The following is a 15,126-nucleotide window of genomic DNA, read 5'->3' on the forward strand; positions in this document are numbered from 1 at the left end:
ACCAGGCTGGAAATGACTGGAAATGGCCAAAACCCCTCTAAAACCAGGCTGCTCGACCAACTAAAACCAACTAACCTGTTTAAGCTGTTTTTTTCAGCAGGGTGGTGACAGTTTGTACTTTAATACGCTGTAAAAGTGTAAAAGCGGTTACATATTTTTAAGTTTACAAAACCTCAAAGTCTCAAAAACAAATAAATGCAATTTTCTTGAAACTACACAATGAAACATTATATATATACTGTAAAAAATCAGGGGTTCCTATACAATTCATTCGTGTTGTCCCAACACAAATCCATTAAGTTAATCTAACTAATTTAAGTAGATTGAACATGAACAATTTATTATTTTTAGTTTTGTTTAGTTATACATCATGTGCCTGAACATTACTAATGTACATGCTTATCAATAAAGTCTATTAATTTAAAGGGATGGTTCCCTCAAGAAAATCAAAATGTCCTCACTATTAAATAACACACAAGTGATTCAAAATTTTTTGAATTTCTTTATTTTGAAGAATGTTGTGGGAAAAAAGCAGTCATTGACATTTATAGCTGAACAAAAACTACTAAAAAAAGTTAATGTTTGTCTCCTTGCCATGTCTGTCAATGTCTGTTTTTTACATTTTTATTTTTGACTGAACTAAAAGCTTATTTTTCTTCGGTATTTACAGAATTTATTTTCTACTGCTTTAAAATGTCTTTATTTAGTTTCTTTAAAAACATGTCTGTGAAACTCACCAGTAATTTCACAATTCCATATACTGTATAAAAAATGTTTACAACTAATTTGTGAGCACAAAATGTCAAAGGAAATAAAAAAATCTCAAATTTGAAGATGTGCTCCTGATTAACATCAAATTTTCCAAATTGTTAGCGTATTGTATCCAGAAACCAAACTAAACATAACATTGCACACAAATTCTGTGCTGCAGAGCAAACTACAAACTCCACAGAAATATGGTGTGAACTCATAAGGGCATGTTAGTATGTTAGCAATTGCATTCTTTAAGTTCCTTGAGAAATTTAAAGTGTCCTCTTCAACACAGATCTCATACATTACATTCACAGATATACAAAAGATTTAACTCATGTAATCCTTACCATTTTGTTTTGTGTATAAACACTTCTTAATGAACTTTTTTTTGTGATAGCCCAATGAAGTCTCCATTATTTTTCCAGGAGGCCTTCAGGACAGCAGTCTGGTGACGGGGTTCAGATGGGAAGATTATTAATAGCCATGACAGCAGCAGCTGTGGAGCAACATCGCAGCTTCTCGGTCACTATGGTCAGCCTGAGGAATGGGCCAGAGTGAAGGGGGTTGAGTGACAGTGATCTTATTTGGGATCGCATTTATCTGATGACACACTTACATTAATCTGATTTCCCAGGTGCAATATAAGAGACAAGGTAATTAAGAATATTCCATGTCTGAAAAGATATTGTGGTATGACTAAAATATTGGTACAATATTTTGTATGGGAGGAGATGCAAGAGTTAGAGCACACAACAGTGCTTGGTTTCTGTTTCAACATCCTAATACGCTTTTTATCATTAGTCAAATATATATTTTGTAGAGTAAAATATTTTAATGCATCCATATAAATATTACTGATGTGATATGCCAAAAAAACAAACAAACTGCGGCTTAGTAGCACAATAGGCTTTTAGACTTGGCAACCCTGATGCCAATTGAATTTTCATTTTGGGGTGAACATTATGTGTCACATATACAGTCACATAATACAAATACATAAAGAAATAAACTCACTGTCATATAACATTCTAGATAGAGTTTATGTTATTCCATCCCAGCCATTACAGAGTCTCAGACAAACTCTCTTTTCATCATTGAAGAGAGGTCAGACTTCATGATAAGACACAATTACTGTACCAATCTAGAGCTTCTGATGTTTGTGCTCAATGTAACCATCTATTGAGCTTATTATAAATTAAAGTCCCTTTCTTGAGTTCTAGCTTTACTGTTAAAATGATAGTTCACTCTAAAATGAAAATTCTGTCATCATTTACTCACCCTCCACTTGTTCCAAACCTGTTTGAGTTTTTTCTTCTTCTATTGAACACAAAGGAAGATATACTTAACTGAAGAAGGTTGGAAAGCAGCAGCCATTGACTTTCATAGTATTTTCATTGAAACGTTCTTCAGAATATCTTGTTTTGTGAGAAGAAAGAAGTTCATAAAAGTTTAGAACCAGAAGTGTGAGTAAAGGGTAAGGATATTAACTCTTTTTTTTCGTTCTTGTATATAGATGTCCAACTAATAGCAGGCATTAGAACTCAGGTGCAGTTTTGTTTAATACAAAGTGAACAAAACAAACTTAGATTTTGCTGTATTTGGCTAAACCATTCTTGGGTAGCTCTCCAATGTAGAGGTATTAGATTGGTCTAATAGATGCCCAAATTAGGACCTTTGATTTGGCCTGCCATTCCATCTGAGAAGAGAGAAAAATGATGGGAATGGTTTAGATATTGTCATTTCAAATCTAATGTAATCTTTTGTTTGTTTGTTTTATTGTTAAAAGCTGAATGTTTTGAATGTGAAAATTAAATGTTTCAGTTATAAATATTGTAAATTAATCAGATTTAGTAAAAATGTACATACTGTCACCTGATGGATAGAGGACAATGCAGAGAGTTTGGTGAGCAAATCAAGGCAAGGGCAGATTCTGCTTGACTTTTGTATACAGCATTGAACTCCATTGTTCACTCTTATGTTTTTATTGCATTAAGTTATAATTTAAAAGTTATACTGCATTAGTTAATACAATTTAAAGTATTGTTTTTTAAATTTATTTATTTATTAATTTTAATATTATGAAATAAATAAGCTAATTACCCTTGGAAACTTTTATGTAATATAGTTTGGTATATTTACCTTGAAAAAAGTTTGGACATCCCTGCTCTAATGAAAAATAAAATAAGTCAGCTGACCAATGTTCTAATGGGGAGAAGACTTTTTTGAAGACAGGGAATTGTGCAGTTCCTCAGAAGTGATGTTAACCTGTCAGTCTTCAAGTAACTAAACCCAAAGTACTGTCTGTGAGGCAATACTTTATAACAAAGTAGTTTACCTGGAGATTACCAAATTGTTTTGGCTGGGTCAAAGCTCTTGAGTTGCTATAAACCATTTGGTTCACACCTTTTCAGATAAAAATACTTGCACAATCTAACAATCTATCAATAACTAAACTACACTTGACTTGGCATAAACAAAAACCATAAACAAACCATGGACATCAACTAAACTCGCCTCTGCAGGGTTACCAAAACAAAGCTAGACCAGGAACAGTGAGAACACAAGGGTTATTTATATCAATCAGGATCACATGACATGAAACAACCAATGGGAACTATTCTCTTGACTGTAAGACATCCAATGAGAACATGACACATGGGAAAAAACAGGAAATAGGAAGACAAGGCTAAAATACTAAATAAAAAGACAAGACAACAGTACACACCAAACACACCTTACAGTTTCATAGATTAAGAAGGGTCTTAGAGGATTAGGGTAATTAATAATAGAATACGTCCACACAAGGTTAAAAACACGTTGATATCATTATTGTTTTTGTTTTTTTTTGTTTGTTTTGTTTTGTTTTTTCATTCATTTGTTAGCAGCTAGCTCTCTGCAACTTTCACATGGTCACTCACTTAAGTTAAGTATGGCTGTGTCTGGTTAATATATGGATGGGAAACCACAAGGAAAACTAGGTTGCTGCTTGAAGTGGTGCAACTGAGGCCATCTAGGGGTAGTTAACCTGTGGTCTGTGTGGGCTCTAATGTGGGGACCATATACTGCCAGAGAGCACCATCCTTCAGATAAGATATTAAACCGAGGTCCAGACTCTCTGTGCTCATTAGAAATTCCAAGATGTCCTATACGAAAAGAGTAGGGGTGTCCTCATGGCATCCTGACCCAACTTGTCCATTGGTCTCTGTAAAGCACTTTGTGTTCCCTCATAAATGCTATATGATTGCAATTTTTCATCTGCTTCCTCTTCTTCTTCTTATTATGATTTTTAATTTTGTTTCGCAATATATATATTGGTTTTCATCGAGGCCATGGTACAGTGGACCAGCTCTATACCCTCATCATTGTGCTTGAGGGTACATAGGAGTATGTCCAACCAGTCCACATGTGTTTTGTGGACTTGGAGAAGGCATTCGACTGTGTCCCTCGTGGCATTCTGTGGAGGGTGCTCTGGGAGTATGGGGTCAGAGGCACTCTATTAAGGGCTGTCTCGTCCCTGTATGAACAGACTAGGAGTTTGTTTCACATTGCCGGCAATAAGTCAGACTTGTTTCCAGTGCATGTTGGACTCTGGCAGGTCTGCCCTTTGTTACCAATTCTGTTCAGAATTTTTATGGACGGAATTTCAAAGCACAGCCTTGGGCTGGAGGGGGTCCGGTTGAGGGACCACAGGATTTCATCTCTGTTATTCGCAGACAATGTTGTTCTGTTGGCTTCATAAAAATATGGACCTTCAGCATCCTCTGGGGTGGTTTGCTGCCGAGTGTGACACAGCTGGGATGAGAATCAGCATCTCCAAGTCCGTGGTCATGGTTTGGAAAAAGGTGGTTTGCCATCTCCAGGTTGGAGGAAAGTCCTTACCCCAGGTGGAGGAGTTCAGGTATCTTGGGGTTTTGTTCATGAGTGAGGGAAGGATGGAACGTGAGATTGACAGGCGGATTGGTGCAGCGGCAGCAGTAATGCGATCGATGTACCGGACTGGTGTGGTAAATAAGGAGCTGAGTCGAAAGGCAAAGGTCTTGATTTACTGGTCAATCTACATTCCTACTCTCACCTATGGTCATGAGTTTTGGGTCATGACTAAAAGGACAAGATCTCTGATACAAGTGGCTGAAATGAGTTTCCTTCGCAGGGTGAGGCTCTGATACCAAGGAGGAGCTCAGAGTAGAGCCACTGCTCCACATCGAGAGAAGTCAGCTAAGGTGGCTCGGACATCTGTTTCAGATGCCTCCTGGACGCCATCCTAGGGAGTTGTTCCAGGTATGTCCCACCGGGAGGAGGCCTTGGGGAAGTCCCAGGACACTCTGGAGGTACTATGTCTCTCGGCTGGCCTGGGAACGCCTCGGGAACTCCTGTAGGAGCTGGAGGAAGTGTCTGGGGAGAGGGAAGTCTGAGATTCTTTCCTAAGACTGCTGACCTCGCGACCCAGCCCCAGATAAGCAGACGAAAATTAAATGAGATGAGAATATATATTGCAGCAACAGTTTTTTTCCACAGAATGGTACCAACAAAATGGTACCAACAAATGGTACATTCAAAGATCCTCTCTGAATTCCTCCTTTCTGAAAGTCTAGTCTGAATAATCAGATTGCCCAGTCTGTTGTGATTGTTCTACCATATCACCAGTTTCAAATCCGAAGGCTTCCCCAGCACTAATAAACAAAGGGATGCAAAGAATATTAATAAAATAAGTCTTATTTCATCAACTGCATTCAGAGTAGGTTTGCTTTCACAGCATAGAAAGCAGTACTTTCTTGACATGTTGACAACCCTAACCAATCTCATCTAAGGGCACAACTATTATAGTCTTTGAGGGTCAAAGCAGATGATGTTCGCAGTCTGTCAGTAAACCATAAGCTGGTACAATGCACTTAAAAATATTAAGTGGCTTTAATTACAATAATTACTAATTACTTAATAATTAATACTTAAGTAATGACTTTTAAACGAATAATTTATATTTACATTTATATTTATATAACCCTTATACTGTGTATTTTAAAACACTCACACAAACTCATCAGTCTAATATGGTGTTTATTGGGCCACAAGCACTCTTTCTGGTAAGCAGAAGTGACAGCATGGTTTGGCATGACGTGACCTATGCCACCTCACGCCTCATCCAGTTGCTTCACCCAGCTGCTGGAAACCAGAACTCATGACAGCTGAGGAAGAAAGGTTTAGAAAAGCGAGAGGGAGAGATAGAAGTGGGTGCCAATGTGTGTGTGTTGAGAACAGTGATTAAAAAAATGTGGGTGGGGGCAAACAGGAGTGGTCTCTACCCCTCTATATATATTACCCCTCTTCTGCTCTGCTTGACCCTCATTCTTACACACAGCCCTCAAAGACCCAGCATTCACACAGCATACAAACCCAACAGGCACAATCATGAGCACGAAATATTCAGCCTCCGCAGAGTCGGCGTCCTCTTACCGCCGTACCTTTGGCTCTGGTTTGGGCTCCTCCATTTTTGCTGGCCACGGTTCCTCAGGTTCCTCTGGCTCCTCAAGACTGACCTCTAGAGTTTACGAGGTGACCAAGAGCTCCTCTTCTCCCCATTATTCCAGCCACCGTGCATCCGGCTCTTTCGGAGGGGGCTCGGTGGTCCGTTCCTACGCTGGCCTTGGTGAGAAGCTGGACTTCAATCTGGCCGATGCCATAAACCAGGACTTCCTCAACACACGCACTAATGAGAAGGCCGAACTGCAGCACCTTAATGACCGCTTCGCCAGCTACATCGAGAAGGTGCGCTTCCTGGAGCAGCAGAACTCTGCCCTGTCAGTGGAGATCGAGCGTCTGCGGGGTCGCGAGCCCACCCGTATCGCAGAGATGTACGAGGAGGAGATGAGAGAGTTGCGCAGACAGGTGGAAGCACTGACCAATCAGAGATCTCGTGTGGAGATCGAGAGGGACAACCTGGCCGATGACCTACAGAAACTGAAGCTCAGGTGAGAACTTCAAGAGGTATTTTAATAGATTGATAGCTTTGAAAAGGGGCTCTGTTGGTACTAAATTTCACAATTAATTACTAAGAAATGACAAATAACAATGAGTTTAGGCATGGGTCGGTATAAGATTCTGATGGTATGATAACCTTGGATGAAAAATATCACGGTTTCACGTATCACTGTATTGTAATTACTGCTCTAAAATATGTTCTTTTTAAATGTCTTGGTAAAAAACAACTTTTCCCCCATTGAACATGGTATATATTTTTTAACATTTAAAATATTTTGAAACAATAAATGTCAGGCTAAATAATTTAAATAAATCATTGACTTCTGCTGTCTTAAAAACACAGATTTCTTTTAAACTTGAAAAGGCGTCTTTGGATATATTTCTTTTCATTGGATATAAAGCAAAGCCATTGCACTGTTCAGCTCACAGCATGCTGGATGTTGGTTTTTCAAGAGATTTGTTTTTCAGATGTTTCCTGAATCATGAACTGACCAGTAGCTTGTGATGTGAAGGGTCCTTTCCTACTGTTGCTCTAAAATAATTGTAAAAAACATGTAAAAAAAATAAAAAATGTACAAATACTTTAGGAACGGTATAACAGAAAGTTTTAACGTTTTTAAAACCTTGATTTTTCCAAACCGTGGTATACCTTGAAACCAGTTATCGTTCCATGACTAGTTGAGTTAAGGACTATTTTAAAGTGTAAAGTTAAAAAAACATACAATATTATACATAACAAAAATATTGTTGCTGCTTGTTCAAACTACTTAATTGAACTGAGCTGAATTGTCACAATTCTTGTGGCTTTTTTTGGAAAAAACTTAATTGTTTTATGTTCAATTTACTCAGTTTTGTAAAAATAATTAGGTTAACTTAATTTGTGTTATGACAACATGAAGGAGTCGTGCGAAAGCCAGATTTTCTGTTACAGTGTATACACTTTGTGTGTGTATGTGTGTGTATATATATATATATATATATATATATATATATATATATATATATATATATATATAAATATATATATATTCATTTCATTAAAAATGAAATAACTGAACACAAACATAAGAGGTTATTTGATTTTACTCTTTTGTATCCATAATTTAATATTTTCCACAAATGCCTGTAGAACTTAAAGGAATGGAAGGAATATAAAACATTTAATTATGCCATAATTCACTCACCCTGGACTTCAAAACATATTTGAGTGTCTTTGTTGAACACAAAAGAAGATATTTTAGAAAATGCTGGTAATCAATTGACCTCTATAGTATTTTTTTTTCCTATATTGGAAAACATTAGGTCTCAGCAAACAACATTTTTCAAAAATATCTTCTTTTTTTTGTTCAACAAAAGAAAGAAGCTTTAAAAAGCTTTAAAACCACATAAATAATTAATTTGAATAATAAATGATTTTTATTTTTGGGTGAACTCAAATGAATTTTGTACTCCACCATTTTAGTAAATCATGGCCCTGTCGAACTTACTTAATTGCAACAAGGGAGGGAATTATTACAGTTTGGCCATGATTTGGGGAAATGAGGAAACAAATGATTAAATTGTGTGCATGCTTTAGGCCTACTTAAAGAGTTCACTCCAAATGTATTCTCCATTTAGTCACACTCAATTGGTTCTAAAGCATTTTGAATTTGAAAATTAAAAAAAAAATTGACTTCCAAAAAATAAATAAATAAATACAATGAAAGTCAAGAATTATTCATTTTCAACTATCAAAGTACCTTCTTTTGTCTCCAACTGTAGAAAGAAAGAACTCAGACAAGTGGGGGATAAATAACTGATGACAGAATATTCAGGAGTATTCACTATCCTTTTAAAATGAGTGTGAAAAAATGTTAAGTGAAAAAAAAACTGTAAATTAGTCTAGTTAGTTATTTTAGTATAATTAGTATAGTTAGTTAGCTATAGCATAGTTAGATATGAATATGTTTATTTGTGTTCATAATAACCTTTTTCCCACTGGCATGCTACAGTATGTGTGGAGCTGTTGTGCTGAAGTGATTTGCTTTATTTCTCTGAGAGTACATAACTGTACACTTCATGGAGTCCTATAGTGACATTTATTATATAACACACGGAGCCTGGAGGAAGTCACAGCTCCAGACAGAGAGTCATGATGGTGCTCGTAACTCATGCATTTCATTTTGATGAGAACGAGGTAAAGGACATTTATTAGATATTTACTTACTATTCCTAACCTCTCCCCACAACAGTATGATTGATATGCACTGAAGAAGAAAAAACTCTAGACCACACAGGAATGACAGGGGTCAGGACCACCTGAGACTTAAAGACAACATGAATGAAGGGATGCTTGTGTCACGGTGTATATGGTAACCGCAAGTGTTGTTGCAATTTGCAAAAAAGGAACCGAGTCACATTACGCCCAGATTAGACTGCTATATTAGGATCTTCAGTAAACCCCCCAGCACTGCAGAGAATGAATGCTCCCTAAAAATAACACCCGCACATAGTGTGTGTCTATCTCTATGAGTGCACTGCACTTAAAGGACCCACAGAGACCACATCCTCACATTATCAGCTCTAAATAAAGATAACTGCTCATATCCCACAAAAAGCAATTGCTAGGCAGATACATCATTCAAAGTGGCTTTGAAATAGAGGGTATTCGGAGCTTTAAATGGATAGTTCACTTAAAACAATTTAAGTACTCACATTTACTCACACTTAAATTGGCCCAATTAAACTTTGCAAGGATAATTTTTCTGTTAACCACACTCAAACTGATTTTTGGTGCTTGTTCAAACTACTTATTTAAGATGAGCAGAATCAGCAAAAGTCTTAATTGTTTTTTGTGCAATTCAATTACAGTTTAACTTAAAGGATTTGTTTTGGGACAACAGGAATTGAATTAAGTGGAACCCAGCATTTATTACAGTGCAAAAAAACTATTTATATTGAATGATGCTGGAAGTTTCCAACATTCTTCAAAATTTCTTATTTTGTGTTCAACAAAAGAAAGTCAGACAGGTTTGAAGAACTGCTACTTTTCAGAGTGCTCTGTAAAAAATGTAATCCCTTCATGTCATCCTAACGCTAATCGATTAAGTTAACTTAACAGTTTTTACAAGTTTAAGTTGATTAAACATAAAACATACACAAAAAACTGAGGAATTGTATTTTTTTCAGCTCATTTTAAGTATGAACAAGCAGCAGTATTTTTTAGTGTGCATTAAAGCTTTCCATTACTTGAGTCCACAGAGCCAACATTTCGACATGGTGTTATTTATGTCACGATACCTTTCATCTCTCTGATGAAAATATCAGATACCATCTGACTGCCAACAATTACATTCATGAAACTGGATATGTGGCACATTAACAGCATAGCTGACCCATGGACGTTTACATTAAACCGGAGCTATGTGTGATTCCAGTCTGTATATACGAGAATATAATGATGTGTGCATGAAGAAATAACAACTTGTAAGCTGCTGTCAGAGTATCTCAATGACACTTTGGACATTAGAAGAGGCTCTATTTCTGGCCATTAAGTCATTCTGTAGATAACAAAAAATCTTCTCATCATTTACTCTCCCCAGTATGGTATTACTGGAAGTCAATGTATCACAGCAACTGTACCAGCATTTTTAAAAATATCTTATTTTTGTGTCAAAGTCCCTTTAAGTCAAGTCGTTTCACTCAGCGGCCATCTTTAAAATGCCTCTCGGGCAGTATGCTCGGGCATTCTGTCTGAATGAGGAAACATCAAATTCTCCACAATTGCTTGCCAAGCTAATGATTAAATTTCATATTAGGAATCACCAATAAAATTGAACAACAGCTGTGTCTTTAGTTTCATTTCTAAACGTTCTAATCACACAAAATCTGCAGAAACTCATGGCTGGTCCGAGCCCCTCCCACAGAGGATCGTCAGTCTATAGTGATCGCTGATTGGCTCCTGTACTAGAAGGTGGGGCTTCATTCATCATGTTGACCGTTACACTTTTCCCCATTCAAAACTACACGAGTAACACGACTTGTGTTTTCTATAGTCTTTGTTTGTGTTCAACAGAAGAAAGCAACTTAAATAGGTTTTAAAAACTAGTAAAGGGTGTGTAAATAGCGACAAAATTTTCTTTTTCAGGTGAACTATCTCTTTAAATGTACAAAACTTGTAGGCATTTATTCTATATATAGTATAATGTGTGTTCTATAAAAACAATATGACTACATCTAAATTCTATGAAGGCTCTAATGTCTCTTTCTTCCATAGACTTCAAGAGGAGATCCACCAGAAAGAAGAAGCTGAAAACAACCTTTCTGCTTTCAGAGCTGTGTGTATTTTATATAATCTTTACTTTTCAGTCAAATATTAAGAAATTATTTCTAAGAAAGTTACCTTGAATGACACATAGAATATGGCCAAAATGTAAGCGTTCTATATTTTGTTTAAATTAAAGGATTAACATGATATAAATACACAGGGCTAAAAACACTTTTTTTTTACATGATGATGAAGATAATAATTATTATTAAAGATGATGAGGATATTTTTATTGTTATTTTATTTTTATTTTTTTTTATCAGTTTGTTATTTTATGTAAATCACATTAAAGTAAGATGGAATTAAGTCTGTATTTCTTTGAGTTCATATGTAAAATTATTGAAGTTTTATTTATCTTGATCACAGATTGGTAAATTATTCTTATTACTAACTTGGGAAGATGATTGACAAATGCTCCATTAACAAATTCACAAAAACTCACAGCACTAGCGATCCGAGCTCTGAGAAACTGAAAACACGGTTAACATAGGCTGCTCATGTGAAAAGATCAATGCTTTGATTTGATTCTGTAAATGACATACAGTTGAAGTCAGAATTATTATTAGTGATTGGTGGTTCATTCCACTGTAGTGACCCTGATAAATCACACTACACTACACTACACCTACACCTAACACTCATTGGATGATGAGCAAATAGTACTAAAATGTGTAAATGAGATTATATGACTTAGCCATTTAATGAAAAGTTACACATTTTCTTGAGATTGCATTGATAAAACCATGTTCTCAGGCATAACAAGAATAAGCAAAAACAGATTTTTTGTTGTTGTTTTTGTTAATTTTAGGCTCTGCATACATTCATATAAATACAAGCCAATTAAATTAACTTAAAATGGTAATGTTCTCTCTGTAGGATGTCGATGCTGCCACTCTGGCCAGGCTGGACCTGGAAAGACGTATTGAGGGTCTTCATGAAGAGATTGCATTCCTCAAGAAGATCCATGAAGAGGTTTGTATTCATCCAATTTCTATCCCTAATCGTTTTCCAAGGCTATATGCATGAGTTACTGTTTGTCTCTGTGCCTTTGACCTCCCTCACTCTCATACCCAGCATACAACACATGCAATGACCTTTACTCACAAGCCTCTGAAGTCAAGTTCTTTAAATGTTCTCTGTTTTTTATTTGACATGTAAAGATGAAATGGTCACATGTGTGTCTGACAGTGAGGGGGCAGTGTAAAGCTGCGCAACAGATGCATCCCTATAATTAAACAGAGACAGATTCTCTGAGACACAGCTGTGAGCAGAGCAGTGGGAAAAGAAAAAGGCCTTAAAAGGCCCCACAGTCCTACAATTAGCTATCAGAGATGAGAGAGAAAAAAATGCAGCTGCAATCAAGAAAATAAAGGGTCTTTATGGCATCTGTGGTTCAGAGAGGAACTGTTTATGTTCATGCTAGCTTTCCACTGCTCCAAATGTACTATGAAGTGTAAAAGGGTTCTTAATGTTCTTCAGACGAAGGGTTCTTTCAAGAACTGTTTCCTAAACAGTTCTCAGGAGGGACAATGATTCTTCTCTGGCATCACAGACCTTTTTAAGAGTGTAAATTACAGTAAGGATAGTTTTAAAGACTATAAAAGTTGTTTTGTTGAACCATCAGTGACAATAAAAAAGTCACCATGACCATCGCATAATAGTTTTAATATAATTTTTATGGAATATTGCAGCATTTATAATTAATATTGAATCAAAATGACTTTCCCTCTTCTTGCACTGCCATCTCATCTCTTCTCCTACAATGAACTGACTGACAGGGAAAACCTGTCACTATGGAGGGTCATTGGGGCCAGAAATTTCAAATGCATAAAATGTGATCAAGTCAACATGCATAGTGTGACTGTGCACAACAGTCAATTGAATTCCTGTATGTGAGACTAGTGTGTGTGTGTGTGTAAGCAAACATCAGATATTATATTGCCTCTATAACTGTGCATGTCTACATCTACTAAATAAGTTCAAAAACATATTTGCCAAGCAAAATGCTAATTAGTGCCTTTTGAAGCTATGTATCTGTCTTTGCCTTTTTCCTTTAGGAGATCCGTGAGCTGCAAAACCAGATGCAGGAGAGTCAGGTGCAGATCCAAATGGACATGTCCAAACCAGACCTGACTGCAGCTCTCAGAGATATTCGCCTGCAGTACGAGGCTATCGCTGCCAAGAATATTAGCGAGGCCGAGGACTGGTATAAGTCTAAGGTCTGTATCAGAGATGCTAGATTTAGTTTGACATACATTTCAAAGGCTATCCAGCCTGTTAGCAACATGATAGCTACGTTAGCATCCATACCAACGCACAATAACATTCTGTTTTACCATGTACCCACGGCTGATGAGTCTACATGAACTGGACGTTGCATAGACTTTTATTTCAGTATGTTGATATACTTCCAACAGAAACAGAATATTGAGTATGGGGTGGGGCTTTCTTTTTGTGCATTCACTCATAGTAATCAAACAGTAAAGGGGCGTGGTTAAGAATATTGTGGCTGAAGCTGTCAAACTGACAGAGAAGGACCACTATTCTAAAAATGGAAGTAAATGGTCAAACTTTGAAGTTTACCAAAACAAACATTTTTTCAGTGGATTAATTGTTTTATTATTGTTCAATAATAGCTGGAAGTTAATAATTCTGGTAGTGATTGCAATGATATTGTTCCTCTTGTTCATTTTTATAATAGTATGTCAGTGTGGTCTTTGCTATTCTTTTACATTTTGAACAGTTTTTGGAGCTATATATTTAACAATTTAATTATAGTTATCATCCTTTGTGAAGGAGCCTATATTCAGATGTATGACTGCAAGCTAACGTGCTTTGCTTCGCACTCAGGTTTCAGATCTGAACCAGGCAGTAAACAAGAATAACGAGGCTCTCAGAGTAGCCAAGCAGGAGACCATGGAGTTCCGTCACCAGCTCCAGTCCTACACCTGCGAGATTGACTCTCTCAAGGGCACCGTAAGTCTTTCAAGATACTGTGCATGGGCTACAAACACAATTTACCAGCCAAAACAAATATTAGCAGAGCCTCCAAACACCTGCACCCACTGTATTACTAATTATGAAGTCTTTAATATGTTCCCCCAGGTTCTTCATGAGTAAATTTGACTCAGTAAAGAGCCAAGAACAAGAAGTAATAACACTGTAAAATTTTTACTGGAATTTGTCTTGAGGGTTTAACAATTCCATAATGATGGCATTCAGTCGGGAGTCCAAACATTCAGTACTTGCTATTAGATTATATTGCATTTTATAATATTGTTTTCTTGTCAGCCTAACCTTTTAAAGGCAGAATATGTAAGATTTACTTTATTTAAATATCCGAAAACCATTAGAAGGTGCTATATTTTCACTTACTTAAACTTACTTTCACTTACTTACTTTCACTCACTTAATATCAAAGAAATAATGTAAGACGAGCATTATAACAGAAACTTGAAATGTATTTAATATGATAAAACTGTGACAGGAAGAGCCAGGACTGTGGCATAATATAAGCTCCTGTCCTTTTTATTTAGTGCTTTAACCTCCATAATTTTTATTATATAATTTTCAGCAGCAAGGAAACTCACTGTCAGTGAAAATCATAAATAAATGTTACCTAAGCAAGGGGTTCTCAAACTTTTTCACTTCAGGGCCCACTTCTTTCTCCGATCAATTTTTGAAGGCCCACCTATCTGACATTTTCTCTAAAAAGTTTGTATGAAATGCTCATTTAAACCTTTATTTATTTATATATATACATGTTGTGCCTTCTATTATTTTCTATTATCAGCATTTTATAAAAATAATTATTTTATTTCAATTTACTAAATAAATAAATAAAACTAAAACTATGTAATATATATTAAAACTATATAAATAAATATAACATTTTATATATACATATTTAAAAAAACATACACAGATTCAAAGAGAACCACAGGTCAACACGGAGATTGCAAAAGACCAGCTTCTGCCTTTAACTGGACTGACTGAATATCAACTATTAAATATCCACCATTCAAAAATATACAGACAAATGTAAAATACAGTAAAACACTCTAAATCTGTTGAGACGTGTCGATCTGATG

General features: G+C 36.1%; 1 protein-coding gene across 1 annotated transcript in view; it reads left to right on the top strand.

Annotated features, from left to right (window-relative positions):
- Positions 1–6,078: 6,078 nt before the first annotated feature.
- The window catches only part of desma (desmin a), a 14,455-nt gene continuing 5,407 nt past the window's right edge, over positions 6,079–15,126 (top strand). The window contains exons 1-5 of the mRNA XM_056464702.1: positions 6,079–6,719; positions 10,985–11,045; positions 11,912–12,007; positions 13,093–13,254; positions 13,886–14,011. Coding sequence (XP_056320677.1) covers positions 6,160–6,719; positions 10,985–11,045; positions 11,912–12,007; positions 13,093–13,254; positions 13,886–14,011 — 1,005 coding nt within the window. The 5' untranslated portion in view covers positions 6,079–6,159. The remainder of the gene's footprint in view (positions 6,720–10,984; positions 11,046–11,911; positions 12,008–13,092; positions 13,255–13,885; positions 14,012–15,126) is intronic.

Source organism: Danio aesculapii, chromosome 9, assembly GCF_903798145.1.
Source record: "Danio aesculapii chromosome 9, fDanAes4.1, whole genome shotgun sequence".
NCBI lineage: Eukaryota > Metazoa > Chordata > Actinopteri > Cypriniformes > Danionidae > Danio > Danio aesculapii.